The 11,257-nt window shown below is 36.0% G+C and overlaps 3 protein-coding genes across 4 annotated transcripts; 1 reads left to right on the forward strand and 2 right to left on the reverse strand.

Annotated features, from left to right (window-relative positions):
* The first annotated feature begins 1,086 nt into the window (after window positions 1–1,086).
* LOC140812596 (stem-specific protein TSJT1-like) lies at window positions 1,087–2,296 on the forward strand. Its single transcript, XM_073170905.1, has 4 exons — window positions 1,087–1,383; window positions 1,449–1,689; window positions 1,765–1,885; window positions 1,967–2,296. Exons 1-4 carry the CDS (start codon window positions 1,166–1,168, stop codon window positions 2,161–2,163), a joined length of 777 nt encoding a protein of 258 aa, XP_073027006.1. The 5' UTR covers window positions 1,087–1,165; the 3' UTR covers window positions 2,164–2,296.
* A 41-nt stretch (window positions 2,297–2,337) lies between these two features.
* On the reverse strand, window positions 2,338–5,845 carry LOC140812593 (beta-glucosidase 18-like). Of its 2 annotated transcripts, none has more exons than XM_073170903.1 (12): window positions 5,476–5,845; window positions 5,312–5,378; window positions 5,146–5,204; window positions 4,986–5,061; window positions 4,818–4,892; window positions 4,647–4,734; window positions 4,203–4,459; window positions 4,000–4,108; window positions 3,249–3,522; window positions 3,031–3,133; window positions 2,808–2,907; window positions 2,338–2,714 (listed from the first exon to the last, which is right to left on the reverse strand). In XM_073170903.1, exons 1-12 carry the CDS (start codon window positions 5,632–5,634, stop codon window positions 2,486–2,488), a joined length of 1,596 nt encoding a protein of 531 aa, XP_073027004.1. In that variant the 5' UTR covers window positions 5,635–5,845; the 3' UTR covers window positions 2,338–2,485. The 2 variants fall into 2 exon arrangements, with proteins under 2 accessions (XP_073027004.1, XP_073027003.1); XM_073170902.1 differs by having other exon boundaries at window positions 4,000–4,112; window positions 4,207–4,459; window positions 5,476–5,844.
* An 824-nt stretch (window positions 5,846–6,669) lies between these two features.
* Window positions 6,670–10,397, reverse strand: LOC140812595 (beta-glucosidase 18-like). The gene is made up of 12 exons (XM_073170904.1): window positions 10,131–10,397; window positions 9,976–10,033; window positions 9,814–9,872; window positions 9,654–9,729; window positions 9,458–9,532; window positions 9,273–9,360; window positions 8,833–9,085; window positions 8,620–8,735; window positions 7,744–8,017; window positions 7,526–7,628; window positions 7,298–7,397; window positions 6,670–7,151 (listed from the first exon to the last, which is right to left on the reverse strand). Exons 1-12 carry the CDS (start codon window positions 10,275–10,277, stop codon window positions 6,920–6,922), a joined length of 1,581 nt encoding a protein of 526 aa, XP_073027005.1. The 5' UTR covers window positions 10,278–10,397; the 3' UTR covers window positions 6,670–6,919.
* Window positions 10,398–11,257: the final 860 nt, after the last annotated feature.

Genomic DNA, 11,257 nt, shown 5'->3' on the forward strand with positions numbered 1-11,257 from the left:
GTATTAAAAAAAAGAGAACCGTGTGAATGAGGAGATTGAAACGATTAAGTGCGGGTGAGATTTGATTGTGAACCATACAGTTTTGTAAAAGTCTAATGAAGTAGACAATTTTGTAAAAGTTAAAAGAAAAACGTGATTGTGATACATTTAAAAAAAATTGTTTGGAGAAATCGATTTCTGATTATAGAGAATAATTGGGAATATCATAATTATAGTTTTAGAAAAGAGTGAATCTCTTGCGGGTTAATCCTATCGATATTCACAATAAAAAATAATAATTTAACATAAAAAATAATATTTTTTAATGAATGATTCAAATAAGAGATATGTTATTTTATAATATCTTTCGTCATCTATAATATAAACAATATTTTATTCGAAAAATTTGAGAAATTAACAGCATAAATTAATGAAAAACTCATATAAATATGTCAGAAGTAAGCCCATTCACTTTTGATTGGGCTTTTGGGATGCCATAAGGCCCTAGACAATCAAGATAACTCGTTTAACAAATAGCAAAGATAATCCAGGCCCATAGGTAAGGTGTTTGGGTTTGTATTGTAATTTGTATCAACAGCAACTCAAAAAGAAAATCTTCAATTACTTGACTAATATAAATAAATTTCGAACTAATATTTGCATTCAAAAGCCTCCAACTGGAATTCGAATCCGGTCCTTACCCCTAAAGAAATAAATCCAAACAAATTTCAACACAATTTTTTTTCATCTTATTCCATTTTAAACTCCATTGTTTTTGCACCAACTTAGATTTGTCTTTTTTTTTTTTTTTTTTTTTTTGAAAAAGAAAGAGACCTGGAATTGTCTTCGAATAAACCAATCGTGATGTGGCAGCCCACACACCACAAGTTACAGATCAAAGAAGAAAGCGAAAACCCCAACAAAAAAGGTCTGCAAACGGATAAAGACATCCAAATACGAGAAATAATCCTTATCCAACACCATGACTCGTGCCCATCTATCTTCTTCAAAAGAAACATGATAATTTTATTTATTTTTTTAAAAAATAAACAATGATATGATATAATAATCATAAAATGAAATAAAAAAAAACTGCCATTTACATATTTAATTTAGACTCTTTACTTGACACATACTCGTACCTGTTGTGAACCCAGAGGCAGAAAGCAGAAGAAGAATATTGAAGATGTTAGCCATATTTCACAAGGCCTTTTCGAATCCACCCCAAGAACTCAACAGCCCGGCATCCCACCAGTGTTCGAGAAAGCCCAAGCTCCCAGAAGAAACCCTCCGTGAATTCATGTCTGCACACCCCGCAAACGCTTTCTCGATGAATTTCGGAGACGCTGCTGTTCTTGCTTACGTTGGAACAGATGATTATTCTGGTCTCCACCACAACCAGAGGTACCAAGTATCTGTTTTTACAAGGTTTTGTGAAGAATATTCTTTCAAGTTGAGTTTTCTTGCAGGTTGTTCTGTGGGTACGATGACATATACTGTGTTTTCACGGGGAGTTTGAACAATTTGTGCGAGCAAATCAAACAGTATGGATTATCAAAAAATGCGAACGAAGCCATGCTGGTGATTGAGGCATACAGAACACTTCGAGACCGTGGTCCGTATCCGGCGGATCAGGTTATTAAAGATCTGGATGGAAGCTTTGCTTTCGTTGTTTATGATAGTAAAATCGGAACTATTTTCACGGCACTAGTAAGAACTTCATGCCATCGCTCCCATTTGTGAATATATTCCTTACTTTTCATAATAATATTGTAAAATTTCCAGGGTTCTGATGGTGGAGTGAAGCTGTATTGGGGCATTGCAGCAGATGGTTCTGTGGTGATCTCTGATGATTTAGAGGTGATCAAAGCAGGCTGTGCTAAGTCATTTGCTCCATTTCCAGCGGGTAATTATAATTACCAATACAAGTTATCTGTCGCCATATTGATGGATCGTTGCATAATATATAATAAGGAGCAAATTGCAGGTTGTATATTTCATAGCGAAGGAGGACTAATGAGCTTCGAACATCCGATGAACAAGCTCCGGCCAATGCCAAGAGTGGATAGCGAAGGAATAATTTGTGGGGCTAATTTCAAGGTTGATTCGTACAGCAGAGTCAACAGCATTCCCCGTGTTGGAAGTGAGACCAATTGGGTTGAATGGAATACACAAAGCTCGTGATTGAAATCCAGGGTGTGTGCTCGACCAGAAGTCGTTTGTTACTTTTACATCTAGCTAGTACTTGTTCAGCCAAAACTAGTGCGTAAATGTCCGAATAAGATCGCGTTTTGATTAATGCATATATGTTTAGTAAGATTCATGGACGCTTCTACTCGTACCAGAAACAATACAGGGTTAAAAATATGCATAGGACACATCTGGTCCAACTCACTTTTATAATTACGCATCTGATACAGTTTAGACAAGGCACACTATTGCATATTCGTACTGTTCAAACTAATAGCCACGCAGTAAGTTTCTTCTTTTGGAATTAATTAATCCCCTAATATGCTAGGTGTTTCTCGTCAGACAATATATGATCAGAGGATTCAACGTCACTGGAGCTAGTATTGCTCAAGAAATCTCTATACCAACCAGCAGATAGTTTAGGAATTCTGTTTAATGTTGGATGATGGATTCGGTACAATCCGAATTTCAAGTTGTATCCACTTCCCCATTCAAAATCATCCATCAAGGTCCATATAAAATATCCTCGCACATCAGCCCCATTTCTGCGGATAAATTTGTTAACAAGTCAAGAAAAAATGTAGCAGGCACCTTATGCTAGCACCTAAAATTAGGTCCAAAAAAATGCAATTAAGTACCTTATAGCTCTAGCAAGATAATATAGGTACGATTTATGAAAGTTAATCCGTTTCACGTCGTGTTGGTAGCTTTCATCTTCGTCGTCCGGGGAAGAATAACCTGGAATTGAAGTTTCAACCTCTTTAAGACATCGAAAGAGAAAAATTACTGAAAATCAAGTGATTTCGCAGAGAAAATGAGGGTAAAATAAGGAGAGAAAGAAAGCTACATGCACATACATACCATTCTCAGTCACAAAAATGGCCTTGTTATGGTATCTCTCCTTAACATACGACACAATACCTTCCATGCCTTCTGGAACCACGAAAAATCGGATCATTCCTGTCTGAAGGAGAAACAAGTTACATGTTTCATGATTTTTGCCAAAGTATATTATAACAACGGGTTTATGTTAATGGATGACAATTGTTAACCAGAGATATAAAATTAAAATATCTTACAGGTTCTCCAATGGGAACACCATTGCGCTCTCCAAAAGTGGACAGAAATCCTCGGAGTGGACGGTCGCTACCTTTAGTGCAGCTAGAATCATTGCAGATGCAACTCGAATAGATACAATCCTTAGCATACAATGTGCTATAATGGTTTATCCCAATAAAGTCAATACTATCACGTAGAAGTGCCCTTTCATCTGAAGAAAACTTTGGCAATTCGTTTCCATGATATCGTCTCATTTCTGGAGGATAGTCGCCAAATACAACAGGATCCAAAATCCTTTTTAATAACAAGGAAGATACATTAATCAGTAAAATCCGAGAGAACTAATACTTTTTTCTTCCTTTCTCATGATGATGATGATGCATTCTCACATTGGCTCAATAATTAACCGTGTAGTGGTTTATAAGTTTAAGAGACTCTCCCATGACTAGTTTCTTGGGACTCTTCTCTCAGGTTTATTGGTACTCTCATCGAGCAACAACCTGGCGAAAGTGTCTGCTCTCCACCAATATGCCAGCCTTCTGGATTTGGGCACTGATCTTGCACTTACATCATAAGCAATTAATATTGTTCGAAACTTGTTTCAGAAATTAATCTCGACGTAGGCATCCAAAGCTTTGTTTAAGCATAACATATATAGACTCACGTCTTCAATAAGTTTCTAAAAGTATTTAACTTTTGTGGAGCTTTATGGGTGTAAACCTCGCACGAGTTTGTATTTTTTGTGCAACTTAAAATGATCGCAGGACTTACCAGGCAACATTAAAAGCCAAGGCCCTCTTTGCAGCTTCGTTGTCTTCCTTACTGTCAGTCAGTGGTATGTACATAAACGCACTGACAATGATGCCGATCATACCATTAACTTCCTAAATCAAGATTTCAGGTTATTAAGAATGCCATTTGAATTCTTATGGTTCGAAAACAGTCATGTTCCAAGATTACTTGATAACATTCACTTGCCTTAAACTGCTCGCCATACAGTTTTGAAGCTTTGGCGTGGGCCAGCAACATATTGTGAACGGCAGTTAAAGGCTCGACATCTGAATTTCCTTGGGCACAGTTGCCATATGGCGGCGAACAACGAGCAGGGGGAAATACTGCCCTTACGTAAGCCATTTCGACAAATAAGTTTGGCTCGTTTATTGTAGCCCAATGCTTCACTCGGTTCGCAAAATTCTTGAAGCATATTTCGGCAAAATAGACGAAGTCTTCCCTGTTAAATCAAATACACAACATAATGTATGCAAACCACATAAAATTTGTCATACAAACTCATGATACATGTGCATCGTACTGATTTGGAGAACATATAACAATATCATTACCAACTTACTCGGTTGAAGAGTGTTATTATAAGAATAACTTATCATTTTTGTATAACAAACATGATCTGTACATACTGCATTAAAGGACTGAGCCAGCCCCCGTATCTGTCTTCAAGTTCTTGAGGATAGTCAAAGTGGTGAATAGTCACAAAAGGCTGAATTCCTGCATTGAACCATAACTTATGTCAACTGAAACAAGCTATTACTTTGAACAATGAAAACTTAAAGAACTCATTTGTATATCACCTCGAAGTAGGATGTTATCAATAATTTTGTTATAGAAGATGATAGCGGCTTGGTTAACCTCCCCAAACTTCCCTTCTACACATACCAGACGGAATGTCCAAATTAAAGCAAGAAAAAACTATATCATGCCAAAGACAGGAACTTCAAATCAAAGTTCAATGTACATACTAGGAAGAACTCTGCTCCAAGAAATCGAGAATCGGTAAGCGTTAACCCCAAGAGAGTGCATTATCTCAATGTCTTCCTGAGATCAGTTAGTTGAACTTGAATCTCTTCTTACCCGCTAAAAAATATTAAATCAAACCCAATAAGGAGTAGTAAACGTTACCATGTACCGATGGTAATAATCGTCAGGTATATAACCGTTGTCCCCCGTCGATAAATTGCCTGAAAACATAATCAAACACTTGGACGTTGCAAAAACCACATAAAAACTGAAAATTGAAAATAGGATGCAAGAAAGTCCTATCATAATTGAGAATCAAAACTAATACCTTCAACAGCGGCAAAATGATCCCAGTTACTTGGACCGCTACCATCTTCAAGATATGCTCCTTCGATCTGAATGAAGCATGAAAATCATTATTAACAGTCTACTGAAGACTAGTTCTTTAACAGAGGCGGGAATGAAGTAAGGAGAAAGAGTGAAAATGATTACTTGATACGCAGAAGTTGCCGTCCCGAAGAGAAACCCATCTGGAAAATCCGATCTTTTGATGTCAAAGTTGCCGCCGGTGGAGGACTCGACAGTTACAATTACCAGTAGAAGCAGAATTAAGGAGCGGCAGGCGCCGCAAGTTGTCGTATTTTTCTTCATTTTCTCTCAGTTTATCTTGTCCTACTCCAACTTCCAAGTAGAAGTATCCCGACCCAAGTGAAGTAGATACTTTTACGTTCGGGATCTCATGAAAAACCTGTCCATTGAATTTGCTATTATTAAAATTCATGCAACGCATTTCACGTGGTCTTACGATCTTATCAAAAATTACACACACATACTCAAGAAATCCGCATCAAGGGGTGGCCCTCTATTTTTCAACCCAGAAGTTCTTGAAATATTAATGAATATAATATTCTCGATTACCTAAAATAAAAATATAGACAAGACATTTGATTAAATTTACAATAAAATAAAAAGATCGATGAATGAATTTGCAGTTAATGGGAAGATCTTTTGCTGGGAAATACATATTTAAAAAGTTCGATTTGGACAGATAACCAACTATAAGACCACAAATGAATGGTCTGCATAGTCCGTATGGGTTTAATTCAGTTGGTCAGCAGCAGTGAATCTTGGAGTAATAACCAGAGATCGAGTCTCGTAAGCGGCAGTGTGAGAGTTAAATTCCCTCCAATGAGGGGGAGCTCCTTGTGCGCGGCGTAGCATAAGGTCTAGCTGCTGTTGGTTGGCTGAGTCACCATGATTTACCTCCTCTCACAATCCTGTCAAGTCGGAGGTGAAGGACGCCTAAGGTGAGCGATTTCACCTTTGGAGCAATGAAGGGTCTGCATATTCTTGCCCCGACAAAACAATTAACGTTGCTTCGGTGTTGATGTTGGCTTTATTGTTTGAATTTCCAAAATCATAAAATTGGTGAATGGTAAGATGTCTTTATCTATCTAATAATAATAATAATAATAATTATAATAATAATAATTAATTGGTCAATATCTTGCTTCGATGTTGGTGTTGATTTACATTTTTTCGATGTTAATCAAAATGTTTTGTTGTAGGAATGACTATTTAAATACACGGATTGAGTTCTTTTGTGAACATATGTCATTCTTCTCTTTGTTTGTTGGCATACTCATGGTGTAATAATGTTGTCTCTTGTTGATTGACTTCAAAATAGGACGATATGATTCGACTTACATATGTGGTTGAAAGAAGAATCGTGGATCCTCGTCGTGAGATGCTTTTGGATATTGAATATTGTGAAATGGTTTACTATCTACAAATTCTTGTGCCGACAATCTTATGTCGGATGCATTACACACTTAATGGTCCAACTCACTTATATAAACAGCACTCTATTGCATCTTCATACAGTTCAAACAAACAGCCACACAGTAATTTTCTTGTTTTCCAATTTATGAATCCCCTAATATGCCATGTATTTCTTCCCATCAGACAAAATATTATTAGAGGATTCGACGTCGCTGGAGCTAGCATTGCTCAAGAAATCTCTATACCAACCAGCAGATAGTTTCGGAATTCTGTTTAATGTTGGATGATGGACTCGGTACAATCCGAATTTCGTCTTGTATCCATTTGCCCATTCAAAATCATCCATCAAAGTCCATATAAAATATCCCCGCACATCAGCCCCATTCCTGCCGATAAATTTATGATCAAATCAAGAATACATGCAACACGCACCTGATTCTAGCACCCAAAATTAAAACCAGAAAAAAGAGGAGTGTGGTAAACTAACAAACCATAGCAAAAAGTTTTTTTTTTAAAAAAAGCAATTAAATACCTTGTAGCTTTAGCAAGATAAGAAAGGTACGATTTATGAAAATTTATTCGTTTCACGTCATGTTGGTAACTTTCATCTTCATTGTCCGGGGAAGAATAACCTGGAATTGAAGTAAGTTTCAACCTCTTGAAGATACCGAAAGAGAAAAATTACTGAAATATCAAGTGATTTCACAGCGAAAATGAGGCTAAAACAAGGAGAGAAAGAAAGCTACACGCACAGACATACCATTCTCAGTCACAAAAATGGCCTTATTATGGTATCTCTCCTTAACATACAACACAATATCTTCCATGCCTTTCGGAACAACGAAAAATCGGATCATCCCTGTCTGAAGGAGAAACAAGTTACATGTTTCATGATTTTTTGCCAAAGTATATTGTAACAACAGTTTTTGTTAATGAATGAAAATTGTTAACCAGAGATACAAAATTAAAATATCTTACAGGTTCTCCAATGGGAACACCTTTGCGCTCTACAAAAGTGGACACAAATCCTCGGAGTGGACGGTCACTACCTTTAGTGCAGCTAGAATCATTGCAGATGCAACTCGAATAGATACAATCCTTTGCATACAATGTGCTATAATGGTTTATCCCAATAAAGTCAATACTCTCTCGTAGAAGAGCCCTTTCATCTGACGAAAAATTTGATAATTCGTTTCCATGGTAACGTCTCATTTCTGGGGGATAGTCGCCAAATACAACAGGATCCAAAATCCTTTTTAATAAGGAAAAGTTGATACATTAATCAGTATAATCAGAGACAGTGAATGAATACTTTTCTCTTCTTAAATCTTCCTCAATAATGTTTGGTTTCTACCTTTTTTCATGATGATAACGCAATCTCACTCAAAAATTAATTGTGTAGTGATTACAAGGTTAAGAGACTTTTCCCATGACTAATTTCTTGGGATTCTTCTCTTAGACGTATAACATATTATTGGTACTCACATCGAGGTACAACCTAGTGAATGTGTAAATTGAGAAGAGGTAATTGGCTCTCCACCAATATGACAGACTTCTGGGTTCAGGCACTGATCTTGCACTTACATACATCCTGATAGATGAACCATTTTTACTTCACCTAAATTTTGTGGAGCTAAAACAGCTGCGTATCATAAGCAACTAATGTTTAATATTGTTTGAAACTTGTTTCAGAAATTAATCTCGATAAAGGCATCCAAAGCTTTGTTTAGGCATAACACATATAGACTTGTGTCTTCAATAAGTTTGCTAAAATATTTGATTTTTGTTGAGCTTCATGGGTGTAGACCTCGAGTTTGTGTTTTTTGGGCTACTTAAGATGATTGCAGCACTTACCAGGCAACATTAAAAGCCAAGGCCCTCTTTGCAGCTTCTTTGTCTTCCTTATTATCCGTCAGTGGTATGTACATAAACGCATGGACAATGATGCCGATCATACCATTAACTTCCAACTAAATCAAGAATTTCCGCTATTAAGAATGACATATGATTTGTTATGGTTCAAAAACCATAATCATTTTCCAAGATTACATGACAATAATTACTTGCCTTAAACTGCTCGCCATACAGTTTTGAAGCTTTGGCATGGGCCAGCAACATGTTGTTCACGGCAGTCAAAGGCTCCACATCTGAATTTCCTTGTGCACAGTTGCCATATGGCGGTGAACAACGAGCAGGTGGGTATGTTCCTCTTACATAAGCCATTTCAACAAATAAGTTTGGCTCGTTTATTGTAGCCCAATACTTCACTCGGTCCGCAAAATTCTTGAAACATATTTCAGCAAAATAGACGAAGTCTTCCCTGTTAAATAATATACACAACATAATGTATGCAAACCACATAAAATTTGTCATACAAACTCATGATACATGTGCATGGTACTGATTTGGAGAACATATAAAAATATCATTACCAACTTACTCGGTTGAAGAGTGTTATTATAAGAATAACTTATCATTTTTGTAAAACAAACATGATCTGTACATACTGCATTAAAGGACTGAGCCAGCCCCCATATCTGTCTTCAAGTTCTTGAGGATAGTCAAAGTGGTGAATAGTCACAAAAGGCTGAATTCCTACATTGAACCATAAGTTTTATCAACTGAAACAAACTAAGAGTTCGAATTACAGAGGTTAAAACAACGAAAATTTAAAGAACTCATTTGTAATCACCTTTGAGTAGGATGTTATCTATAATTTTGCTATAGAAGATGATAGCGGCTTGGTTAACCTCCCCAAACTTCCCTTCTACACATAATCAGACGGAATGTCAGAATTAAAGAAAGAAAAAAATTATCATATCTCTTTCAAAGGAGAAAAAAATTCACATCAAAGACAGGAGCTTCAAATCAAAGTTCTATATACATACTAGGAAGAACTCTGCTCCAAGAAATTGAGAATCGGTAAGCATTAACCCCAAGAGAATGCATTATCTCAATGTCTTCCTGAGATTGATTAGTTGAATCTCTTCTAACCCATTAAAAATTCTTAAATCAAATCCAAGAAAAAGGAGAATGAGTAAATGTTACCATGTACCGATGGTAATAATCCTCAGCTATATAACCGTTTTCCCCATTTGATAAATTACCTGAAACATAATCAAATACTCGGACGTGGCAAAAATCACAAAAACAAAAAAAACTGAAAATAGAAAATATGATGCAAGAAATTCCTGTCACAGTCTCCAATACCGCAAAAATGATCCCAGTTACTTGGACCGCTACCATCTTCAAGATATGCTCCTTCAATCTGAATAAAGCAAGAAAGTCACTATTAACAGTCTTCTGAAGACTGGTTCTTGAATAGAGGCGGGATTGAAGGAAGGAAAAATAGTGAAAATGATGACTTGATACGCAGAAGTAGCAGTTCCGAAGAGAAACCCATCTGGAAAATCCGATCTTTTGATGTCGATGGAGGATTTTACGGCCACAATTGCCTGTAGAAGCAGAATTAAGAAGCGGGAGACGCTGCCCGTTGTCGTATTTTTCTTCATTTTCTCAGTAAACGAATATCATGTCCACCGCCAAGCAGAAGTAGCCCGACTCATATGGACCATCGAATCAGAATTATATACCAGGATCTACGGTGATTACTTTCCTGTTTTGGGGATCCCGACGAAAAATATATTTTCCACGTGAAATTAATGTCGATTGATCAATTTTATATTATTAAATTTCGTGAAGAATTTCTCACTTGGTCTTACCACAAATCAATAAAACCACACACACTATTTGTATATGTAATTTGCATATATTTTTTCCATTAGATTTTTCGACCCAATCTTTTTTCCCCCTGAAATATTAATAAATATTATATTATTTACCCATAAAATAAAATAATAAGCAAGATGTTAATGGTAGGGATGTTAAAATTTTATAAGAAACAACTTGATCTAATGTATTATAATATCAATAAATTAATATAATTAAGATCATGAAAATTTTATTATTAATTAAACGAGATATTATTGCTCGATTAAATTTTATTCGATTATTTTGTAAAGCGAGATAAATTAATATTATATTAATAAGATCTATTGATATAAAATTATATTAAATAATGGCTAATAAATTATTATATTATCTGATTGAACGGACATAAGCATATAAATATCAGACATAATTATGAACTTAAGAAAGAATAAGAAATATTTTTATAATTCAAAGGACAAGGTTGTCGAAAATGGGCAGGGCTAGAATTCCATAATCTGGGATGCTAAATGGTGGGCTGGCCTGGGACCAATCGAATCTAACATTGGGTTGCCCAATAATTAGTCCCTTCGAACAGTCAGACTTATGGGTAGATTTGGGCCCTCTTTGGATGCTTAATATGCCAAAATGTTTTATACAAGTATTGATTATCCGTCCCCATATGTACATTTTTTATGCATTGATTTGAATGGGCCATCGTGATTTTATATCCAAGAGATCTTGCTCTATATCTCTATCTTGTATTCTTTTATTATCTTCCATA

This window comes from Primulina eburnea, chromosome 14 (genome assembly GCF_022965805.1).
Source record: "Primulina eburnea isolate SZY01 chromosome 14, ASM2296580v1, whole genome shotgun sequence".
Taxonomy (NCBI): Eukaryota; Viridiplantae; Streptophyta; class Magnoliopsida; order Lamiales; family Gesneriaceae; genus Primulina; species Primulina eburnea.